Source organism: Caloenas nicobarica, chromosome 10 (assembly GCF_036013445.1).
Source record: "Caloenas nicobarica isolate bCalNic1 chromosome 10, bCalNic1.hap1, whole genome shotgun sequence".
Lineage (NCBI taxonomy): Eukaryota > Metazoa > Chordata > Aves > Columbiformes > Columbidae > Caloenas > Caloenas nicobarica.
The window spans coordinates 7,856,768-7,882,780 of NC_088254.1; the positions used below are offsets into that span (position 1 = coordinate 7,856,768).

The 26,013-nt window shown below is 38.8% G+C and overlaps 1 protein-coding gene across 5 annotated transcripts in view; it reads right to left on the reverse strand.

Moving 5' to 3' along the window:
• The window catches only part of TJP1 (tight junction protein 1), a 72,476-nt gene that overhangs the window by 38,176 nt on the left and 8,287 nt on the right, over positions 1–26,013 (reverse strand). For all 5 annotated transcript variants that reach the window (XM_065641366.1, XM_065641365.1, XM_065641364.1 and 2 more), the window contains exon 2: positions 5,480–5,536. In XM_065641366.1, coding sequence (XP_065497438.1) covers positions 5,480–5,536 — 57 coding nt within the window. The remainder of the gene's footprint in view (positions 1–5,479; positions 5,537–26,013) is intronic.

The window sequence follows — 26,013 nt, forward strand, 5'->3', positions numbered from 1 at the left end:
TGATGCTTACATTTCTGCCTGGAAGCAGTGAGGATGGGAAAGAAGCTTTCTAACCATAACCAATTTGCAAACTGTCTAGCTCTTCCATAACTGCCCATAAAACATTGTCAGATGGGTATTACTGTCTATATGTTGTATTTTGCTCAGGAATTTATTTTGAAATTTTGAACTATACAAAATATAGTCACTGGATGGCAAAGATCAGGTTTCAGTCAATTCCCCCTCTCCTTTTCACACAACACACACTACATGCTGGCAGGCTTATCTCTTTCTTTTTCAGACTTTTTGACAAACATGACCCAGCTTCAGCAATGAGTTTCATAACTTCACAGTGACAGCAGACGCAACATGGCAGTCTGCATCTGTCTGTAAAACACAAGATGTTCAGCTTTCTGGACAGTAATTACTGCTCAAAAAAACCCATTTCCTATTTCTCCCCAAAACAGAGGTCACAAAAAGGTGGTTCAGCTTTAGCCTGTAAGCAGTGAGTAGGACCATCCAGTATTAAACCAAAGCTTTGGAGACTCACTGTTCAGAACCTGATTCCAACAGTTAGCTAATACTGTTGCCAGGTATGAAGAAAATAACTTGGTCTAGCAAGTGTGGAGGAGTGGGGAGGCATACACCTTACTGTTTCTTTTACATCCATCTTAATTCATTAAAGGAAGACTGGATATATTTTCAAGATACATTCCAGCCAGATAACCAGAAATCACAGCTGGGATGCAAGAATTACTAAGGGAAAGCCTGTGCCATGCAGGAGGATGGTCTAAAGGATCACAATGATGACTTACTGCCAGAGTTCAGGTTCTTTCAGTTTTACATTTTAAACAGTCAACAAAAAGAATATATAATAGCCTATGAAAATATGTAACAAATGCTCCTTTCAAAACAGTAATATTTCCCCTTTCTCATGCCACTTCATCTTTCAGAATTCCATTACTCTAAAAAATGGAATTCAGTTTGCACCATATTTGGGTGGGAAAGGAAAGGGAAGAGAGGGATAAAGACAATCAAGTCAAACTTCATTTGAATATCCTCTATCTTTCCTTATGTCATAAACAAAAGAAATTCTCAGAGTTCTCCACTCATGAAAAAAAATAAAATCACCAGGCTAAGGCCAGTAGAGATGCAGAAACTCACTGTAACCCTTATCTTGCTGCTTGCCATTCTATTTTCTTTAGAGTAGATTTGCAAACAAAATCACCAATATTACGATGGCTAGTTTCATTTTTTTTTTCCCCCAAGCAGCCATGAAACACCATAGTCTCACATACAGACAGCAGTCAAAAAAGAGCATAAGTCCTACAAAGGCTTTCTAACAACATAAATCACAGTCTAAAGAAATACTCCAAATGAGAACGTTCAAATTACACCCGAAATATTTTTGAAAATTTAAGAGCTCAAATAAGAAATCTTTGCAGTAAACCTAAGCCTACTACTTCTCATTTTATCCTGCTGCCTACCATCATAAAACAATAAACTGAACTGACCTCAGAAAACTGAGCCACCCTCAGAAAACTGAACCTAGCTCCTAGACATGTCTGGAAATAGCAAGATGTTTATCACTACAGATTATTCAATATATAAACACGTAAAATTTACTTTTTTGTTTAATCTGCCACATCACAAATTCACCTGTCAGATGTTGCACTGACAATACAAGAAAAAAAACCTGTACCATTTGCTCTCCCATAGTGAGGCAGCAAGGGAGAAGCAGCAAGGTGTGTACACACCTGGTTTCTGTTCTGTGGGGGAAGGAGACACATCTAACGCAGACACACAGAACTTGAGTTCCCACTATGATGAAACCAATACAATATACAGAGTGCATGGTTCCTCCTTGAAGTCCTTTGCAGTTAGGCATATAAAAATAGAAGGTCTCTCAATAAAAGATACACTGTAGCTACCTGATAAGCTTTAACTGAACTCGAGACTGGCTCCATCACTTCAGAGCTAACTAGCAACCCAGGAAGTTGGATGGATAGTAAAGAAAGGGAACAAAATCTCTTGGTTAGAAGTTCAAGCCCCTCCTCCCAGAAAAAGTTTCTAATAAGTCATTTGACAATAGTGCTGGAATTCACCAACTACTGTGTTAAATCACAGCATAGTCAGACTGTTTATATGCACTGTTACAGATTCTCCAAGATACCTGAAGCGGACGGATTAAAAGAGAAAAAAAATCTGATGTTTTGAACCACATCGAAGTGCCTGAATTGACACATGTATACTGCAACTACTGGGATTAAGTACACTCTGTCCCTCATCTGTAATGACATCTCTGGAAAGTAAAGGTCAGAAAGAAACCCTTCAAAACAAGCAAGCGAAGCTGCAATCTTCAACAAGAACTCCCTGTGTAAAGCACTCCCTCCTCTTTCGCTTGGCTTATCTTCCAAAGTTTATATCACATACTCCCCCTTTTTAAAGGGCCATTAAAGGATCAAACCTATATATTTTAAAAGTACATGACAACACTTCTGAGCTGCCATCAATTGGTTTAGAAATCAGTAACTGCCCCCTATAACAATGGAGAAATATTTTTAAGATGTTTAGTACCTCAGACACTGAACTGTCAGTAACTACAGAGACAGAATACCTTCTATGGTATCTGCTAATGAGCCTTTTTTGGTTTTGCTTCAGAAAGAAATTGCATACAAATGCTATCTACTTCCTAAAACTTCATGAGTACTACCAAAACTGCTTTTCATTTTTAGTTTTGGCTACCTTCACGGAGTCCATGAAGAGTTAAAGGGATCCTATTCTGTTCTGCCAGACACAGGAACAATAGAGTTATAGTAGAGAACAGCACAGGCTTAAAATAAAGTAAGATTGTCAGTGCTGGAATTACCACCAGGACAAAAATGAGACTCAAACCAGGAATAAATGTAGTAAAGAATATTCTATGCATCTCTGCTCACACCACACACACCCACCACCTAACAAACAACTTTCATTTCCCTCTTATTTTTAAGGCTGCTCATTATAATACAGGTTAGTGCTCCTTACTCATTAAATAGTTTTGACCACATACCATTAATAAAAACCAATTGAAATGGAAAAAGAAAGCACAGTTATATAGTTTATTTGGGGCACCTGGAGGGACAATGGATGCTTGCCATTAAGTAGGTACTTGTGAAAAGGTTTAGACTGACACCAACTCCGGATTCTCAGCCTCTCCCATGGGGACATCAAGTTTTAGAGAAATTTATTCTGGATCAGATACATCCAACATCTTGTCTAGCATCACTTCTGAAGGCAAATACTGCTAGAACGTACAAAAGAGTCTGGTGAATCGCGAGAGTTTTGCAGGCATGCCAAAAGAACAGGAAGCCAGCAACGGGAAGCCTGACGTGCATCTCCCCTGCAGAAATGCAGCACAGGTTACATGTCATTACTTCCATCATTCACAGCCAGTTTACTGCCTTCAGCTAAGCCAAAATCAGAGGGACTTTTCAGTGTGCCCCACTAGAGAAAACAAGTTCAGTTCTTCAAATGTTTTTTGTGTGGCTGACAGTCAATGGTCTCTAGCAGTTCTGTAGCTCAGCCAAGAGAAGCAGCTAAGCTCACACAAAATATTGCACAACCACTCAGAGTGGCATTTTGAGTCTATTCCAATTCTATTAACTTATAGGTATCTTTGAGGATAACTGAGATCAGGATGCATTTCACTCCTGCTAGCTAAACTGAAGTAACCTCATTTACTTGATAATCTCAGACTACAAGAATGTCACAAATAAAAAGCAAAAATCAAAAACTCCGTAAGTAAATGTACAGTCGCTCTCCTAAATTCTCCTTCCAGTACCAAAGATACATTTTAAGTACCAATTTGCTTAACATTAGCATAAAAGTTTTGGGTTTGTTACCTGGAAGATGTAAAACATTGCTTGTTTTTAACTGGCTAAATTAATGCTATCAAAGTTATTAACAGTACATGCTACCAGTCTTCAACATCTAAATGAGAGTTATTTAATCAACTAATAAAACAGTTTACCCAGTACAGCTGACAGAAGTTTGGCACATAAAATGTCAATCAAAATAATAATCAAATCACACTTTCACTTATATACTATATCAGGACTTCCAGGTAATACCATATTGCAGCATTTGGTTATTCTTTGTGCACTGACTGAACTCCTTATTTTCTGGTTTCACTGAAGTTACTGTTCCAATTAATCAGAATAATATCACCTTGAAGAGAAACTAAGTTATCGCCAAGTCCACTAGCCAATCTTATATTGCTATAGCATTTTTGTTTGTTTTTGAATATAAGACAGAACTCATTTATCAGTAATATGAGTAAAAAAAAAAGTTTACACAGGTCCCAGGTATGACTTGACAGCTTCAAGGAGAAAACATAAAGGGCGATTACATATTGAAATAGTACTTCTTGATCAATAACTTGTTGACCTAAAACTGTGGTAAGCTTGAAGAGTAACGTAGACAAGTACCACTACATATTTTCAGTTTTACTTATACTGTTCTTTCACCATGTGGTTGCAGTTAGAGACAGGGTACTTTGTTAGACAGCCTTTTGGTCCTCTTAAGACACCAAGTACTAAAATGGTTACTTTGAACCAACAACATTAAACTCATTATAACCAATACATAATAGGTTTGTAGAGAGAACTAACATTTTATCTGACCAGCTGATCTATTTGTACACATTTTTAGTCGCAAAGGTCTATTCATGTGATCAATGCTACAATTCTAAAATGCCTTGATTCTATACCGAAGAAATGAGGGTAAATGATAAAATTTGCTGTCTTGAGAAAATTCTTGTGCACCTCCCTTTTGTTGCAATGAATATAGCTATTTGGGCCATGATTCCATGGTCACTTAAATACGAAGCTGCTGCCAGAAATGGCATCCCACCATGCTCTGACTTTCCCTAAGTAACTCATTCCTCATTGTCTCTCTTGTACAGCTTCACAATAGCTACATCAGAAATCAATTTAAGAGTAACCGAAATAAGAGAAGAGACAGTCCAACTGAAAAAGCTGTCTTCCTATTTGCTGATTCCTGGTATACATTCCTTTGTGTTAGATGCACATTCTGACCACCCAAAAAATCACTATTTTCTGCCACTAATTTAAGAGGCAAGCAAAAAAGGCACTTTTGAACATATTTATTTATACTTAGCTACATTGTTTTATGCCCCTGCAAATAAAATTTTAAAACATTTAAGTATAGTTACAGCATAATTGTTAAGGAACACTTACATTTCAAACATCTTTCAGTTATGCACAGAAATAATCTAAAGCTTTCTTTCTGGCATGGTTATTTGTAGGCAGACATCTCTGAAAGCCAACAAACAAATAGAGCTACTATCAAATGCAGCTTTTACGACACTTCTAAATTTAAACAAAGGAATATGACAGTTTCCTTTTCTTTTACTTCCTGACATCTGGCTCTTTCCTATTGTTTTCAAAAGCCACCAGTATCCTGAGTTAGGCACACACAACCAACTGTACAAACTTACCCTGTGAAGAGTCACTGTGTGTTGTTCCCATATAGCTGTTTCTTCCATTGTTGTGCTCTAAGGAGAAAAAAAAACACACAAAGATTAGACTTCCCTACCAGTAGCTATACTCAATTACCGTATAATACCACAAATAGAAACTTACAGTCCAAAGTAACATTAATATTCATATTGAATAGCTAAAGAGAAGGAGGATGGGCTCACTAGTTACATGTTTATACATCACATCTGAACTCCCCGTGCTCCACGGGAAGGGGGCAGGGGAAAAAAAATAGGCAAGTTAGATTTCTAATCATTATTATTTCAGAAGTTGAAGTTAAAGAAGTTTAAAGGGAAAGACTACATACAAGCAGCATGTGATGTAGGCTCTCCTGATTGCTCATTAAGTGTACAGTAAACAAAGTCACTTCAAGGCCCACTTTCAGTTTTCCACTGTGATCATTCTGCTTATGCTTGTCCTAATTGTATGCAGATCACCACTAAATCATGGATGCCCAGCTATATATTACAGTTACTGCATTATGCATACAGGTCACATTTAGCAGACACCACAGCTTAGTGCAGGTTCATCTCTTTGGTGAAGAGTAGCACTGCAGGAACAAACAACATCCTCTCTAAGGGAACCAGATTAAACAGTAACATTACGACAATATTTACATACTGCATTTCTGCTTAAAACAGCAGACACTTGCAATACTTAGTGTGTCACAACAAGCCAACATTTGGAAAGGGGAAGACCAGGTGAGGAAGTAAAAATGAGCAGAGCCAAAGGGTTGAAAATGGGCAGAAAGGCAGCAGGAAACACATCGTGAACAGCATGAACTCTCCTGCTATCCTGCTGCTACATCTTCTACCTTTCAAAAGTCTCCACTGTTTTGCCCACTATTTGTATCAGCTACAGTAACTCGGCCACTACAACGAAAGTGCTCCTAACTTTTAATCCAGCCCTGTATTATAATTGAGAACAGCAGCAGGAGTGTTTACCCTCACAAACAATTCCTCCGAAAACTTTTATCCAATATCTTAATATCAGAATTTGCAACTAAGTTTAAGAAGTTAGTTGTTCTCATGACCTCAAAAACCTTTGGGATTTTTTCCCCGCCACGTTTTGTGCTCTCCTTTCAACAGTTAGGATGTGCTACATTACTGCTCATTTCTCTTTCAGGGTTCACTTCTCCTGCAAGTGTTGGAGCAACTTAATTGGGATATATTTCATTCAAACAGCTTTCCCCGCCTCCCACCCATTCAGTACAAAATGTACAAATTGATTCAACTCTACTCCAGAATTAGATTATTTCTCTCCAGCTTTTTAAAAGTAGGTCAAATATATATTAGAATAGTAACAATTTACACACACGAAGCCATCTTCGAAACAAAACAATGTTTTTCTTGCTAAACTGTTAAGGAATACTGATTTTCTTCCCTACTTTTGATGCTCTCATTCTGTCTTAGTTTTGGCGAGAGCTTCTCAGGCTAAACATCTCGTCAATAAGCAATGAATTATCTCTGAAAGTAAGCTTCTAAGATAGAAAGCTTTAAGAAGCTCCTGTTTAGAAAAAGGTGCACCAGGAATGCAATAAAGGCCTGCAAAAGTCATAATTCACATTTTAATTGAAATAGGGTGCCTCATTTCTACCTGCAATTATAAAAAAAAGAAGTTAACTTGACTGACTCATTTATTGCACTCGTCCTGGCAACGCCACACAGGTACCAGCCTCCATTGGCACCCGGAGGCACTTTTGCACAGCTCGCTTTGAGCTACTTGGCTAATGAGGTACCAGATTTCAATGGCTGCGAGTTCTTGCGCCTCACCACCGTTGGAGCTCGGCACACAGGGCACGCTGCAAGCACACCAACTGGTTCTGGATATGGCAAAGACTGATAGAAACCAGTTCAACCAGTTAAGCACTGAGCCCACTGGATCTGGGAGAACTGGCAATCCCAGAATCAGAGCAGGATGTGACAACAAGAACTGCTAAGCAGTGACTAAGAAAAATGGAAATGACCTGCAGAACATGCTTCTGAGAACTGTGAGAAGACATGCTACCCCACCAAAAAAAAAAAAAAGAGAAGAGACAACGCCCCCCAAAACACCCACATAAACTCAGCAGCATTTCTAAAACAAGGCAGGACGCTCACTGTTCAATCTACTGACTGGGGCTGCCATTTTTAATGCCTTTTTCCTTTCTATAGAAACTCTGTACTTCCACTTTCTTTCCTTGTTCTTCTCCATTTTCTTGCTCACGCTGTCTCCTCTACTCATCTCTTGCTATCACCTCTCCTAGATTTTACTAATACACTCATTTTAAATTCACAAGACTTGGAAACAGCAAATATCCATTAGTTAGATAGCAAACCAAGTAATATGTTATTTTCATTATTTCTGCATGCCCAAACAGTCCAATCAAGAACAGTGAAAACAGTTCAAAGGCAGCCTGAGGTGAGTTGTTGGCTTTGAAACCAACTGCTTCTCATCTGTAAAGAACCACGTTCACTAAAAAAAGACCGGGCAGTTGGATGAAGACCTGTGAAGGTACTCACCCTGGCAAGCACTGACAACTGAGGCAGAAGAACGAGTGTCTGCTACCACCAGCTGAGCTGAGGTCCCTGTAAGTGCTCCATTTTTCATGCAACATTTGGATTTAAGGAACCTTGTAAGGCCTCAATTCTTAAGTCTCTAGACATGGCAAACACCACTTGTAATTAAGGGGTGGGGGCAGACACTGTAGGTCAGCAGTGATGGTGTCAGCCTCGCTGTCTGCTGGTGCCAAGCTTGGAACCACAAACAATGTCACCCACCACTGATTTATGGGAAATCAAGGAGACTCAGCAAGAACTGAGAAATACGTGTAGCCTAACATGCCAGAAATTAGGAATATAAGAGAATACTAAAATGCTATAGTCTAGGATTAGACTAATTTAATAGATACCATTAAGTATCTTTGAAATGCAAGTGGACAACTGACAGCATTTGAACAGATACTACATTACCTACGGTTCTCTACATATATTAGGAAGAAAAAAAAAACATAAAACAAAACAAAAAAACCCCCACACACCACTAAAACACACCACCACAAATAACCAACCAAAACAAACAACAACACAGAAAGAGAATGATGGTATCATGACTTCAGTGTTGGGGGGAAAAAAAAAATATTTCGTGCTTTATTAAAATGAAGGTTTTTCCTTAAGCTCATCTTAAACACCTTACGCAGACAATTAGTAGCATTCCCAGCTCTGTATATGGCAAGTGGGTGTGTTTGTGGGTTGGAGATTTTTTTTCCCCCTTATTATTTAAAGGATGAAGTCACACCTGAAGTTGCAATTCATCAAGATGGAAGTAATGCAACTGATCACTTGCTCAGAATCTTGGAAGTATCGAATCTTGCTCAACTTTGAATTTCCCTGAGATACAAACATATGAAAGTAAACATCTTGCCAGAATGCTCCCTTTGTGGGCTATGAGGGTCCTTCAAACAGCCACAAACATTTTTTTGTTCTCCTTCTCACCACATTTCTTTCCTTCTTCTCAAAGGCTGGGGTTTTCATTTTTCTTTTTCTAAACCACGCCTTTTCTCATACAACTCTTACCTTCACACATACAACTGGGCACATGCAAACATATATAAGACTGAATTTCCCCAACGGATTAATTCTGTACTTACGCATCAAGATTTTTCCTTCAAACATTGTGAAGGAAAAAAAAAAAAAAGCAGCAGCCTTGCCAGTGAGCAGTGTGAGCAATGCTGCCGTGCGTGCACATGGCACTGCTGCAGCTGGAAGAGCTGTTAGCAGCAGCAGCACCAGAGCCACCCACGAGCTTGATGAGATCGTTTAAGTTCACATTTGGAAATATTCAAACAGCCATCGAAACTAGTATTCTGTATCTAAAATAATGCAAGGTTCCTGAGGTACAGTTTCTTGCAAGATAACACTTCTTTAGGCTTCTATGCCTATAGGAAGAGCTTCGACTAAGGCCAAAGCTCCAATGTATTCTTGAAATCAAAGCCAGAATAGTTTCCCAATGTTTCTTTGCAAGTCTAGGGGGACTTACTAGAAGAATTATCTTTCTTGTTTTAACTGAACTGAACTGCTTTTCTTAAGAAGTGTGACAAGAATGACGAGCTGGATTTTAAGCAATTGTTTGCTCAATTATGATGAAGTTTTGACACAAGGTGAAAGAAGTTTTCAATCACCTTATTTCTCAGTAAAATTAAACAGTAATTTCCTATAAATAAATAGTGTTAAGTATCTACTGTTATACATTTCCATATGTTTCTCACTAAGGACAATGAGATGATTATATTTTCAGAGAAAATCATATTTAGGTGTCTACCTCAGAACAGGCAGGTTTTCAGATTTTCCTCTGGCCACCACTAGAGGAACCTACCATGGGAAGCAATAAAGTACTTTTAGTATCTTTACAAACCCGGTTTTGCGGATCAGCATTGACAGCTGTCCTGCAGACAACAAAACCAACTACTTCTGCTACCTCAGAGGGCATATTGTTTCTATTCTCTGCAAAACACAATAGATAGGAAAGCTACCTGTGACAGATCCGAGTCTCTGCTCTAACCCTTTCAACCACAGCAAGCAAACTACAAGAAACTGAATGCCCAGATCACAAACTCAACCACAGAGCAAACATTACCTTTGCTCCAAGCTTGCAGCCTCACATTGTAGCTTTTGTGTACACCTTACTTCTAATGAAATGCTGTCATCTAAAAACATTCCTAATTGTCCTGATAAAAACAACCCTGGTAAAGAGTTTCCTTATGCAAGACATGAAAAAAGAAAAAGAAAAAAAAAGAAGAACTGGTAGGGGGTATATTGAAAGAAGGAAAAAAGTTTATATTTAGACGCAGTCTCTTCAGAAGGACACACCAGACATTCATATGCATTATCTTCTTGTATTTCTATTTGGCTTCTAAAATTAATTCTCAGTTATTGGTGGGGAAGTCTACTTCAGCAGTAGGATGCTACCGAACTTCAAAGGTTTTAAAGGTTAACTGCAGAATCAATATGTTTTGATTGCACTTATTAAAAGTGCTTATCGTAACAATCAGCATTTGCAACTGTTACAAGAATTCCTGTAGGTTTGTTGGCTATTTATCATTCACTTTAAAAAAAAAATTTTCAAAGTTAATACCCAAAACAGCTTCCTGAGGAAGTTCACAAAAGAAAACTGAATCCTCCTCAGGCAGCCCAGAGCAGGGATGGAGCTCGTTTCCCCGCACGCAGCATTTCTGAGCACTCGGCTGGAGCAGGGTGTTGTTTCCAACACTCACCAGAAGACTTACACTCGCCTTTGTCCTTGCCCAGTTAAACTGCAGCCACCTCCAATTCCAACAGATTCCCTCTAATTGTCTTACCACAAAAGCCTTCAGTTGACTAAAAAAAAAACACCCCACATAACTAAATAAATCTATTTTTTAACAGTTGTTCCCCTGCAATTAATGCAATTAGGACAGAATCCTATTATCAGACTGATTTTATCAATTGAAATTAGAGCTTTGTCTTACAGTGTCTTTTATACAACGCATGCAATGCATCACATCTACTCTACAGAGTACCTGAGAGCTCCTTGAGCTATTTCAAGTACTGGAAGCAAACTGCTACAGCAAGTACAGCCAGTCAGAGAAGAGGGTACTCCTGGGCAGGATAACGGCAGCAAACTGGAGGCTGCTAAAGCTGGCTGGCTGCACCCAGACTGTGGCAACTCTCTACTAGACTTTCCAAACAGCTTATGTCCTTGTTTTTCACATGATCATCACTCTTGGCAATGAGGAAAAGTTCTCCCTCAATGTGTTTTTGAGAAAGGACTCAAGAGATCAGGCAGAGCAGCTTAGGGACTGCTACAGAGACAAACAACATGCACCTGATGCTATTTGATTATCTCTCTTACACAGCAATGCTAAGTGGAAAAGAAAACACCCACTAAAGCATTCTCTTGTGAGATCTGTATAAAATGTATATAGATATTCTCATTTATCACTGCAGCTGGGAAGCCAATCTTTAGTCTCACCTTCTGTCTGAATGCACATCCATGGAAGTGACACTGACCATCATTTTGGAAACAGAAATAGCAACCTTATTCTCTCAAGCAGATGTACTAAACGCCGAGAAGCAAAGCAGCGTGCTTTGCATGTTTTTTGGTTGGTTGGTTTGGGCTGGGTTTTTTGGTGGTTTTTTTTGTTGAAGTTGTTGTTGTTTGGTTGCTTTTTGTTTGATTTTGCCCTATTTCATAAATTGCACGGATCCTGAGCTCTGGTCAGGAACTCCACTCTTCCCAAACACTTATCTACAGGCCACTTCATGAAAAGCCTGTGTTAAGAAAGACACTATTATTAAAGCTGGTCTGCAGATGACGATATGCAACCAGAGTTTAAAAAAAAAACACCACCTCCAAAAAACCCACACACACACAACACAAACCACACCCAAACAAAACACCAACACAACATACTGCATTCTCAACACTGCATATTAATAAAATGAACTTAATTTTACTTAGATCAATCTAGAAGTACAAAGTGTCTACTACAACAGCACATACCTACTGCCTGGACAAAGTAAGTAATCTTTACATCATGAAAAGCAACCTTAAGAAGAAAACCTAGGACTAAATGTGTATATATATAAATATTTAATAATAGTTAGGCTGTTTCACCATTCCTCTCAAGTCTCCCTGTGCTTCCACAACCATATGCTGCTCCATGGGATACTCACTCACCAAATACAGTTTCCACTCCTACCTTCTCTAAAATTCCTAAGATTACTTGCTATATTTTGAATGCATAGATACTGCATGTATCTAAAAACATACCTTCTGCTATTTTCCTGATGAATTTTTGTGCAAGGCATTTTTGCTCTGACTTCTGGGCACTCTTCTCCCCAAACTGAAAAAACCCACACTCAGTATTTAACTCCTCCAACGTAACACCCAGCTTCTCTTTTAGCATGACTCACTTTTCCAGAATGGCCTCTCAAGTCCAAGCCTCACACTTTACAGACAGCTCACGGATCTCCCAGGGTCATAAAACCTTATTCATGCTGCTGCTCAATACAAAAATGGTTGAACCTCCTTCCAAAAAAGCCCTAAACAAGAACAGTAGAAATTTAGGGGGGGATATTGCATTTTAGCGAAATACTTAAATACTGAATTATTGATCCAGTTAAATCGAAGTATTTATAGAAGTGTTTATGACACAACCCTAGTGAATACCATTATCCCTGAATGGCAGAAAGCTGATAGTCAGGGATAAGAAAGCAAAACAAACCAGAATGCAAGACGCAAATCCAGATCCATCTCAAATGATCTTAGGTGAAGTCCCTTCAGATGAAGAATACCTCTCAAACACCCTGGTACAGCATCAGCCAGCAGTTAAGCAAAGCTCACCAGCTTCTTGATCTCTAAAGCGTGGGAAAACCATGCTTTAGAGTTCGGGATCCTTGTCTGTTTTGCTTCTTTCCATTTTGCCTTCCAGCCAGCAATGAAATCATGCAGGATCACAAACTCCAAAGTGCTGGCAAGCAGTGTTTCACAGATCGCCACTCCAGGCCAATACGCTAGCAAAATGGAACCAAAATCACAACAGAACAGCAAGGCTAAAAGGCAAAGCGGTAAGTCATGGCTCTCCCCGCCTCTCAAGTGACATTGTCAAAGGGAAGCACAGAGAGCTTGCATTCTGCTTTTGGTTTTGTTTGGTTTAAGTAATTTTTCTACTATACTGACCTAGGTTAGTATTATTAGGACATCAATATTCCAACATAAGAATATCATTTTTAATACGTAATTGAAAGTATTTATCTTCTCTCTAAAGATCAACTGTAGCTCAGATCTGATTTTTTCAAATAATTTCAAAACCAAGACCTTCAAGAAACTCTGTGATATTTTAATTCTTTAAATCTCAGGATGCAAATTGAAAAGCACTTTTAGCACAACTAACTGCTTAAGCAGCACACAATGCCCTCCTACTAGTGTGTTCATCCTCAAAAATACGCCTCTTCCTCATATTATGCTTGTGCAAACGTTACATTTATGTATGTAGCCATTTCCGGTTTTCAAAGCCCACCCAGTCACAACAAAATAATACATTTTGTAGTTAATTCACCAAATTCTTCTGAAATTAAGATCTGAAATGTAGGTACTCCAAACAAATGCACACTGCATTTTGCTTGGTAAAAGCAGCTGACAACTACTAGTGTCGTTGCAGAATTCAGTGGGGTTTATTTCTTGTTATTTTCCTCTCCAAATCTCAGTACGAAGAAAATGTCACTTTGTGCAGTAAGAATTGTTGTTGTTGTCTGTTTGGTGGGTCTTTTTGTTTGTGTATTTTTGTTTGGTTTGTTTTGCTTGGTTGGGGGTTTTGTGTGTGTGTGTGGTGGTGGGTTTTGTTTTTGTGGGGTTTGTTTGTTTGCTTTAATAGGCACAAAACTTCTGCCTCTGAATCTCAATCCACCACTCTTACTAAGAAATTTTGGGTTAAATGACTTTACGTACCACACACCGATGGCATTTCTCCCCAACCCCAATCTGGGTAACCATCAATTAAGAAGATACAATTTTAGCAGTCACATGGCTGCTAGGGCATCTGCAGAACACATTACAACTCAAAGCTCACATTAACTGCATACATTCAAAAAAAAAAGTTAGAAGCCAAGGATACAGAAATGCAGGAATTCAAAGAGGAGGAGATACTAAATATTACAGCTCTTTGAAAAAGAGTAACTTATTTGGTTAGAAAGCTGTTAGTGACTTTAGAGTAAGGAGTCAATAGTAACGAATAGTTTGGTTAAAAAAGCGCATAACAGACAATACAATGGATTTCTGGTTTGCTTTTTGAAAGTTCAGTGCCTGTGAGTTGAGAGAAGTAGTACAAGAAGTCAACAGGAGGAGGACTGAGCATTAGAGCAGCACTGCAATAGCCCACTGCTCAGAGGCAAACATGAGACTGGGATAGGAAGACAAAGTAACAAAAGTTACGGTAGTGATTAATTAATGTGCATGTCCCCAAAGGCTTATTCAGCTATCAGCACAGAAAACATGCCCAAACTTTCTTATCAGGCAAGTATGGGAAGTAGAAAACACATCATTTTTCCTCAGCAAAAAGGATTATCCCCATCTTACTAACAATGCCTAGTTCTGTCTTCCTTCTCCATGAAATGGAGCACTCCTTTACCTGGTTTTTCAAAACATGTACCTTGAAGAAGGGGAACAGGCATCTGTTTAAGCAGGCACAATCTAGTACGCTTTGAAACTTCACAGGAATTGTCTTCCAGTCTCCCTATTTATATGCACAATATGAGGCTGCTCCAGGAAAAAAAAATAGCATGCTATAGTTGTCCTTACATCCAATTACAAGACTGAAAAATATAACACTGACAGAACTCAGAGTCAGGTAATGTTATAAGTTGAAGATGCAGAATAAATAAAAAAAATTTTTAAAAAAAGAAAAAAGAAAAATCAAGGAATTGGTCTGGCATTGCTGATGGCTTTCTTGAGGTAGAAGAGGAGCAGGCAAGAAGAGAAGCTAATAAAATAAAGAGTCTCTTCTGACGGGTTACTAATTGCGTTAGAGAAATTCTATTCCCTAACATTGATTATGAACATAGAAACACAACAGATATAACAACACATAATACATGCAATCACTTTCATAACCCTAGCTGCTTTGGTGGGTAACAAACACTTGCTAATTCAGAGAGGGATTTTTCTTCTTGTTGTTGCTAAAAATTTAATCCTGGCTATACTATTAGATGTTTGAAAGATATGGAAGTTTCTTTTCAGAAGGCAAAAGAATATTCATTGTTACCTAAGTAAGACTTACAAACACGTTCTATGGAAAACACGTGCATGTTTTTCTACCTTCCAATTTATTATTCTTTCTGTAAGTGATCAACTTCCTTCTCTTGAGGAGCCACAGCCAGTAACAAGCACAAGAGAAAAACAACAGCAGCTCCAGCAGAATCAGCAAGCAAGGAAGAACCAGCAAGACATTTCCACACTCCGCTTTCCCTTCCCTTAAAAGGGCACACAGCTGCACCAGGGATGCCCCTGCCACCCAAAATAAGCCAGAAACATCTTTTTACTCCCATCGTAACTCCTCATCTTAAAAAGCATAAACGAAACCAACTCCACTGGGGAGCCACGACTGGACAAGAGGCAATAAATAACAGCAGGCTTGAGACACCGCCCGGCACCAGCAGCTGCCCAGATTATGATCCTCCTCTTTGATTTGTACTGGCAGAAATCCCACCATTGCCTTCCACTATACCAGTGGTTCACAACCTTTCCCAATTTGCAGATCTCTTCAGAAAAATTGGGTGCAAATCACCATATATTAAACTTAAGCTAAGAATAGCAAGCCATTTTTAAAACAGCGTGTTCTGGGTTTTGGGGGCCTGGATTTCCCCTTTTGTAGACTGCATCCCTACCCCCAACTCCAAATAACTAAACGAATCCCAGGCTGAAGAATTACCCAAGCCATTTCTCACTCCCTGAGTCAGGAGACAACTCCCAGTCTCCTTCCCTTCCCAAACCAGGGCAGAAGAGACATTGGCTACGCTCACTAGAACAAAATGACAGAGTAATTACTGGACAAGAGGCTTTACACAGGCTTCAAATTAAACTCTGTAGGTATTCAGATTTACATAACCATCATGCTTGTTCCCATCCCACCCTGCAGACATACGGCTAGGAGTTTCTTCTTTCCTGTTTGCACATCAAAGCAGGGGAAGGGACAAGGGAATTAACTAACATGCTCAAGAGCATTAATTGCTGACCAGATCAGACCTTCCTAGCAGCTTGCTGCCTTTATGCACACAAAGCAAAACAGTGCAGTGCAAAGGCAATAAAATGCCCCTTCTCACAAAGAGCCGTTTGGTAGACCTTTCCAATATTCTGACTATTGTAGGTGAACTAACACTGAATTTTATGTATAACTTAGAAAGCTTTCTAAGTAAGGAATTACCAAAATTGACAGTCTATCAGATCCAATAGCTTCAAGGCTTTTCTTCTGCAGTTTAAGCTTCACGTTCTTCTTCCCCAATTGAGCATTTAAGGTGATAAAAAAGCCAAAGTGTAAATAAAAGCACAGTTGAAGCAAAGGGGCAGGAGGGGAAAAGCAGCTACACCAAGAAAGCCGAAGGTTAACCTGAAAAATTGTCACAAAGCTTCTCTTGTATTTATATCACCAATTAAAAATAAACTCATTTAAGTGGAATGAACTGCCTCACCAGCAGCTTTAACCACATGGCACTACTGTAACTCCTCTTCCCACAATTTCAAGTATATCAAGGATGCAGGATTATATTCTTGACCAAAACTGCATCACGTCTATTCATCACCACTATGGAATGCACATTTCCAAATAGGCGAGAAAACTATGCAGACAGAAATGATATGGGCTATTTTAAAATATGCAGCATGCTTCTACCAGAACTGCATCTTCCAATTACCTGGAACCACACTTAAAAACAGAGACTTTGCAAACCCAAAAGCCTTTAAGCAAAGACAAACTTATGTCTTTTTGAAAGTGGTTCTGACTGTACCCGAGCTTAAAAACTGCAAGAGTCAAAACTATAACCAGATGCTACAGTTTGAAAACTGAAAAGTCGCTCAAGTTTACACAATCTTTACCTCACCCCTTTATTACTCCAGCACTCCTTGCTCCTTGTGGTACAGAAAGCAGCTCCACTGAACATTCTGAATGTAATATATTCTAAGAAAACAACAAAAGGTTACAGACCAGGAGAAATAACTAGTGTAGAAACTGAAGCATTCCCTTATCTGTTACCTTGTCTCTCTACGCCCCACATTCTAAGGCGAGTTAAGGCTTTAATTGACAAAGGAAGAACACATTCACTTGAAGTGACAAAGTTCAAAAAAACACAAGCAAAAATGATAACAGAAATCCCACTTAGCTGCATTTTCCCCCTCTGCATGTATTTGTTCACTCTGCTGCATACTAACTCCGGTTTGTTCCACAAGACAGGAAAAAAAAGTAATCGACAGCAGACGTGGTTCCACATTCTTGCCTTGAGCCAGACCCTTGAAGGGAAGGTGCACATCAAAACATGTAATTTAATTTCACAGCTACACTTAAGTCCTTTCAAGAGCAGAACTTCATTTTTGGTTTTTTGTACCACACTCTTGCCCTTGGATGTTCCCCACCACCAGCAGCCCAAACATCAGGTGTGTTACTGGTTATCTGCAGGTCAACAACACAGAAGGTCACGTTTGTGACAACACATGGGTCTTTTCTGGGCCTTGGATAAATCAGCAACTTTTTTTTTTAAAAAAAAATAAGTCCTGCAGCAATCCCAAAACTAACTTGAAGTTGTTACAAGGCAATACAGAAAAAAAGTATTCAAAAGCTCTTTCCCCATTCCACCTCTGCTTTACATCTTGCAACTACATAGCAAACTAAGGACATATTTTAGCTGCCCAATCCTGACAAATAAATCGCGAACTGAACACATTAAGGTTCCATGAGCATGTACCAACTATCGGCTTGCACGCACATTATCACATTGCTGCCATTTTTCCTTGACAGTACATTGTCAACTTGGGAGTCCATGCTCCAAGCCATCCTTACTCTTAAAAGATCAAAGACAATATATGCACTAACATATCAATAGTGTATAGATTATTGATGCACATACTTAAATATTGAGACCAACGGCACTGCAATGCTTCATGAGAGTGTGAAGTTTCCACAGGATTTAACTTCCTCCTCCAAACTGGAGGGAAGGCTGTTGCAAGGCATTATGCACAGGATAGCTTAATACTATTTGAAAATAATGTTCAGTCCCACATACCTACATAGTACACAGTACTGCGTCAGTATAATTAATTGCAAACATTAGTATTACTCTGAAATAACTTTCAAAAGCAGTGTTTAAGTTCTCTCTATTTTTAGAATAAAAATACAACCACATTTTCAAGTTCGTGGGGTTTTTTTCCTACTGCTACTAGAGCTGGCTACACACATTTTCCAAGATGAAATCCAAGCTTCTCATGTAAGCAAGTGATAAGCATCGAAATACAATTGTAGTATCTGAAGTTTGCTCTTGGAAGTCGGCCTAAACAAGTCTGATAGAACAGTACAGCTGACTGAATTACAAAGCATTTTTGCTTTTTTGTGGTCTCACTTGGCATTTGACCCGTAACACATTTAAGGGCCTCTTCCCTCCACCACCAAAAAATTAGCCTACTCCACTATAAGTTAAAAGAACATTTAGCATAAGCCATTTTTATCAGTCTAAGAATAAGCATCCGACATGACCAAAAGTAATGCTCATAATTAAATGAGCTTCAGTTACCTTCATAGACTTGTTTTCAGAATTGAGAAGAGGAAGTAGCAAGCACTCACCAGGAAAAAAAGGGGGAAAAATTTACTAAGATATTAAAGAAAGCTACAAATAAAACCCAGTAAATAGAGGCAGCAGTTTGACACCCATCAAGAAGGTCTGACAAGGAAAAATCCAGACGTATCAGCACTGTAACACTGAAAGTTTTCTGCCAGCAGACTGAATGGCATTTTTAGAACTGCCATTACAGTTGAACTACTGATGGTCTCACAATCTGCACAAGCCTGAAGAGCCACCTTCATTCTCAGCCTATGAAGCTATCAACTTACATACCTAATACAGAGACACATCACTGAAATTATTTTCTATATCTTCTTTTATGAAGACACAAACAAAAAGAATTAATTATGTTCCAGTACGATGATCTGATTTTGCACAGACAAGACACATGAAGACTCTCAAACTAATCGCTACACAAAGACATGTACATAAAGCAATAGTGGATGTCACAGCTTCAACTCAACTTTGAAGTAAGAATCAACTATGCAATAAGTAACACAATCAGAGATGCTACATGCTTAGGAGACAGACTTATGAGAAGCTGCTCTTTCTCCCTAGGTAATCATCACTTCATAAAATATAATCCTTGATTGCTAGCCAAGCTATGGTGAAGATGATGATAAGCCCATAGACTATTTCAAGAGAGGAACTCTGAAAACAAAGACTAAAAATAAGAGTCTATACATAACTACTCAGACATGCTACCCGTCAAACCCACCTCTTAGCAAATATCTTCCATCTGTGCTTAATGGGCAGATGTCTTTCTCATTTACTCAGCACATTTTTTTAAATGAAAAATCATTTCTAGCCGTTTATCCAACCAGCTGGAGAAGAAACTGGATAAGCTCTTGGTTAACAGCTGAAATGCCTGTATAATTTTGGCCAGTGATCTGTTTATCCCAGGTTACAGCCACAGTTCATCCCACTGCTGCCCCACAAAGGCATCAAGTTACATGTCAAAAAGAACCAGATGCTGAGGATAGTGAGGGGAGAAGGAAGTAACTGAATCACCTACAAACCTGCAAAATCAGCTAGCCTTTTTTTTTTTTTTAAAGGAACATCTTTCTGAAATGAGTAAGAAACCTCAAGAGTTTAGCCTTTAGCGCACCAGACAAATCCGTTTGATGAGTCAGTTCAATGGAAAACACTATCAAGCGGACATGGTTTGCAGAGAAACCATTTAATCCTGAGTATTCCTTGGAAAAAAATCATGAAGACTAAATAGGTGAGGATAAAAAACAGATTGAAAAAGTTGGTCAGAAGAGATGAGAAATGGAACAGTACTTCCAGCAAAGACAGTTGTAGTATAGTTGTCTTTCAGTAGAGTAAAACCAGAATTCAATAGCAAAAGAAAACTTACTGTAAAAAAATGCCTTCAAAGCTCGACTGATTTAATATTTGTACCTTCATAATCATGCAAGTCCTAATAATTTATAAGATAAAATTAAGTGCAGTGACAATAACTAAATTTGTACTTCTTTTGTCAATATATTGATTTAGGTGCATCTTTTCCTCTAATTTTTGTAGGTTCACCTTCAGAAAACGTTCCTTTTGAAATTTAATGCTCTAAAAGATACTGTAATGTTATCAACAGGTGTAGTAATGCATCTTTTTTGCTTCACTGTGTCATTTAAGATCATCCAGATTAACAAATGTTGAACTAAGCCGGAGAAAAATATTTCTCCTCTATGGATGTTAAGGTGCAACCACAAGAAGATAATTTGAATTTATACAAACTTTCTTACCCTACCAATCTTTACAAGGAGTGCAGACTTTTTTTTACCCAGAAGAGTAGGAAAATACTCAGTATGGATTACGCTGTTTAGTTAGTTTCCTGCTGTAAATTCATTACTCATTCTGTTCTCTTCACTGCATGGCTATACCAGAAAAAAATATATTACATTCTTCTACAACTTCAAATTTATATTTTAGTCCATTGTCACTGTATACTATTTAGCCAAATAGCAAAAGGCATTTTAAATACACCAGCTGCTTCTCCCTGAATATGCACTACTGCTTCAAGAGATTTTAGGCAGAGGTTGTGCATATTTTGCACCTACTAGAAATGCATTAAACACAGGCGAATACATGTAGTCACGCTTCCCCCAAACAAGAGGACAACAATGCTATGCTGCTCAACAGGAGCTCAGTCTTAGAATTCCATAAAACTCCATAGACGATACACATATACAATATCAGTCAAACGTTACTACCTTGTTTTCCACGTCTCGGCACAACAGAGATGCTTAATTTTTGATCCAAACATACTGAACTCAAACAGGCTTAGAATCAGAAGTAAAAGCAACCAATAGATTCTATTAAATATAAATACATTTCCCCGAGTCAAAGGTTAAATTGTAAATTGGTGAATCTGTCCTTCATAGGTAAAGGGCTATTATACTTCTTACTGTACAGGCTTACTTGGATTAGATGTTTACTTCCCACAAACACCTAGAACCTTATTTTCAGTGAGAACATGGATTCTCTGTGTCTTTGGAAAGCAAAAAACAGTTTATCCTTGTAACATTCTAGTTCAGCTACTGAAATTAAAGATTTTATACTTTTGGACTTGTTTTTCCTCTTACTATGATCCTCACAAGTTAGGCATTACCTGAACAACTTTAACAACTATAAATACAACCAAAGTGAAGAGATTAAATGAAAGGCAATTTCTTTTTTATTCACGTTCTAGTCATGCTTCTAATACTGAAGGCGGCACAGACATTATAGTTACCATGTATGATGCCCATTAAGCATCACATACTCAAAACGAACATTTACTTACCAGCTTATTCCTGTTCTTTGTACCAATTCAAGAAAAGACATTAGATCTCAAACTTCTATACCATATATGCTACGTTTCAGGAAACTACTTTCCACTGTATTGGCCATCCTCAATAAAGGGCCATTGTTTTTTAATCCCTTCCCTCCCCTGCTTTGCCCAGTCACACACTCTTTCTTCTCCTTAATCTCCCACTCTTTAAAGCCACCACATCAACTTTTCAAGGCTGCTTGTTTGCAGCAGCTCTGAATAAACCACACAAACCAAGTCTTTCACACACAAGACTATTTTTGAAGTGAAAATTAACACGAATGCAATTTAAATGGAGACAAGTCAACAATTGGGCCCAGATAAGAACTGTGTGTGCAGTCAGCAGGGAAGAAGTGTTGTTATAGAAAACGGGGGGGCTAAAAGCATGAACGAGAGCCAGCTTTGTTCACAGTCAGTGGCCTAAGTGCCTATCAGTCAGCAGAAGCATTTTTAAAACAGCTGCATCAAAGCTTTCTGCGAGTTGGTCAGCATGTGACAGGCCAGCACATTACAACAGTGCCCCAGCAATCTCTGCATAATAGGAGTGCTCGGAGTGACCCCAAAGGTCAGTGTTTTCAAGCATTCCAGTAATCTGTAAATTGCCTTGGCTTATCGCTTGGAAGCAACGTAATTACATTGCTTGAAGGGCTAGGACAGTAAAGACAGATTTTAGGTATTGTGTTTTGGTCAGCTACATACTAACCTCTACATTGTAAGCATATCCAGGAAATGTGGACTAACATACAAGTAAAAATATAATCGAACATTAAAACACAGAAAAAAATCTGCTTTTCTGACAGAGGGAAAACTACTTACTAAGTCTTGTAACACTGCCTACAGTATTTTATAAATTATAAATATATTTGAGGTTTTTTTGTTTCTCTAACAAGTGTTCCAAAATGTTTACGGTTGTTTTCTATAAAACTAAACTTTACATACAGAAAGACTGAAACTACTGAGTAAGTTAAAAGGTCCTGCTCTGGAAGTTAAAAGGTAGGTAGAGCGGGCAAAATCTAGTTTCATACCAAGTGTCCAGTTCATTTGAAAAAACAGTACTTTCTATAAGAGAAATTACTGCCAGCTATAACCATCTCAAACCAATTAACTCATAGCAAAGCAAGTAACTGACTTATTCAGAGATTTTTTTTTTTCCTAGAAATAGAAAAACTGAATCCCTCAGTCCATCTACCTCACAAGATCAAAACCTTATTATTTAGTCACCAATAACCCAATCAGGATTGTAGTAGGACTCCAAGCATTTCAACTCACTATTTGATTCCTGTGCTTCTCTTCTGCCCTACTCCACCGCACACAGCACGCCCGCCTGATCACAGGCTCACCAAACAAGCGTCTGGACTTGCAGCTCACCACATAGTTTTCCTTCCCTCTGTCCTGTGTCAGTCTTTTGCTGCCCAGAAGACGACTGTCTGCTTACTCTACCGCCAACAAATCATTTTCTACTACATTACTTCAGGTGACTTCAAAAATTCTTCATTCACACAGAAGTGAGTTATCTGACTGCTTGCTTCTGTTTGAAGTATTTTTATTATCAATAACTATTTAAGGCACATTTGATTTTTTTGAAGGGAGGTATTCAATGTAATCAGAAGTTCAGGCTAGCAAAACGTATGCTGCAGAAATATCACACTCAAGTTTAAAAGGCACCTCCTGCCTGTTTGCATTTTAAACTAAGATGCTAGCACAATTTGAAGTAGGGGATATAAATCTCACCTTGTTGTCAACTAAACTAAGTTTACAGCCAGAAAGATAGTCCTAGAATTATCAATAATTCAACTGACTTAAAAGGTATCCTCATAATGCGGGGGGGGGGGGGGGGGGGGGAGGGGAGGGGGGGGAAAGCAACACCACTGGTCATTCTGAAAGAGCAGTCATCTCAGCAACTCTCAGCCACTGGCTTCTGACTGTTGTTTACGCATCCTCCCAAGATAAAGAGACATTTACTGATTGCAAATAAATGCAAGAAGTAAGAAAACCTTTTAGTTAGCATTGGTTTATTTCAAATGAATCATCTCTGATTTTATATACCCTCAAAGGCAAAGAGAGTTCTTCCAAAGTAAAAATCCAAACATAACACTTATTGTATATTTCAATTTCCAACCCCAAAATTCCTCTTAACAAGCAGGACAGGCAGCTACGAAATCAGACAAAAAATACGAAATTCCATTTGGAACAAGACATGTATTGATTACATAATGTCATTATTTCAGGTGGAAAATTTAACTGAAAAAACCCCAGTCAATAAAGAACAGAACTGGTTCCTGGGAACAGCACACCAGCAGAGAAACTGGGACTAGTGCACTGTCAGAGACATTTCTCCCTCTCCCAAGGAGAACTGCAGTCCGTATCGCCTCAACAGCCATTTCCTCACTCTTCCTCTCTTCTTGGGGTGGGAGGGAACAGTTATTTTCAATCCTATTGCTGCTCCTCTCAGCATGCAACAGCCCCAGCTCCGCCCCAGTATCAGGAGGGCAGAAACCTCAGGACATTTGAGGAAGCTGGGTAAAAACATAGAAAGAAAAATCATATTCTTAACATTAAAAATACCACTAGTATTCACAGAGCATTTTGGGGGTGGGAAGAGCCGCACCTTTAGACTGCTAGGGTGGTGTTCTCTCTCATCTGGAAAGGCATTTTATGCAAGCAAGTAATTCCGAATTACCTTCCTTCCCTAAATAGACTGGTTTAGCTGGAGGAGGACCTTCCTTTAGCCGGAATATATCATTTATAAGAATAGTTTTCCATCTCATGGGAATTGTTACTCTCTTTTGAACTAACTCTAACTATCACTCTTTGCACAACTGGAAGCATTTAGGTCAGCATCTCCTCTCCCTGAAAACAGCACAGCATTCTCAGAGAGGTGACCTCTTTGTTTTACTTCACCTGTAACTCCGGTTGTATCTACATGAACAGTTAAGCCAGTAAGATGAACAACTTTCAGATGATGCTTGCTTTGTTGGCTATCTGCACAGGACTTAACAAAACGTAGAGATACATGTTTAAGAGGATGTAGCTTGCCAAGCTATATTCAATATTCTGCCCTTCCCTAGTTATCTGGGAACACGTTCAGATAAATACTGTAACTGAAGAGGAATGCCCAAATTAGTGTGTGTGACAATTTCCGTTCTGTCTAAATGCAGTACAAGAACGGATAAGCAGTAGGTGCATTTCAGCATGTTTTGTTTACAGCTTCTGATGATTTCTCATCTGAAGTTTGCATGTTTACATGTTTTGAAATCCTTCCAGCTTGCTATGAAAACTCTTATTATCTAGAACTTCTGTAGAGAATCCCAGTGTCCTTCAAACTGTCCTTTATTTGCTTTAGCATTTAAAAGAGCTTTTACGATTTTCTTTTCCTCTCCCCACTGCCTTCAGTTCATGCCTACAGAAAGCACAAAGAAGCAAATGAACTCCCATGACACCTACAAGAAACTATACTCCTGTGACTTGAACAAAACATCTAGCTTTTTACTACGGCTCTTCCAGAGGTTAGGTCTGATCCTATAAAGTTTATTTTTTTTTAATAGTAATCTTCAAATACAACTATGCAGCTAGTCTTGATGAGACAATTCTGCGAGTAAGGCTTAGTCATACAGCACATGGTTTAACGATAATTATTTGTAGAGTCCAGACACCTCAGCATTTGTGCTAAGGTTTGTTTCTTTGCTGAGAAGGGCAGAGGCAAGAAAGAAGAGGAAGAATAGGTAGCTGACTCAGGATTAAAAGCTGTCTGCCTTTGGCTCCCTCTTGCCTTTCACTCTCTTTGCCCTCAAATATCACCTAGTATTTTCCTTCCTGTTTTCCATAAGCTGTTCCTTTCCTCCCATCATAGTTCTCATTTTTGCCTTAGCCAAAAGAAGCTTGCACAAAAATCCAGGAAAGGTAGGCAGATACAATTGCAACATAACCAAAGACAGAAAGTTCATCTGAGAAACCAGGTGTCAACCTTTTATTCAGAAGATGATCGAATTCAAACAACTTCAAGTATTGCACAGATCTAGCCATTCCAGCGCCCCCCCTCCCCATCTTGCAGTAGCCCAGAACACATCTGCTGTTTATTCATTTCTGAATCCCCCTTGCTTGTGAAGGCCCACCTCCTCTGATGCCATCACTCTTGGCACTTCCATGAAGGAGAACACCCTGATGCAGATGTTTCCAGTTTCAGAGATGTCTAAGAAATATTGAGCAGCAAATGCATAATAAATGCATAATATCAGAAGGACTTAAGGGGGACACAACAACTTTGCAAGGATATAGCGCCTCTGCCATTCACTTCAGAAGATAACAGTGCCCAGGCTCTTTACAGAAGATTTGCAGATGTGCTGCT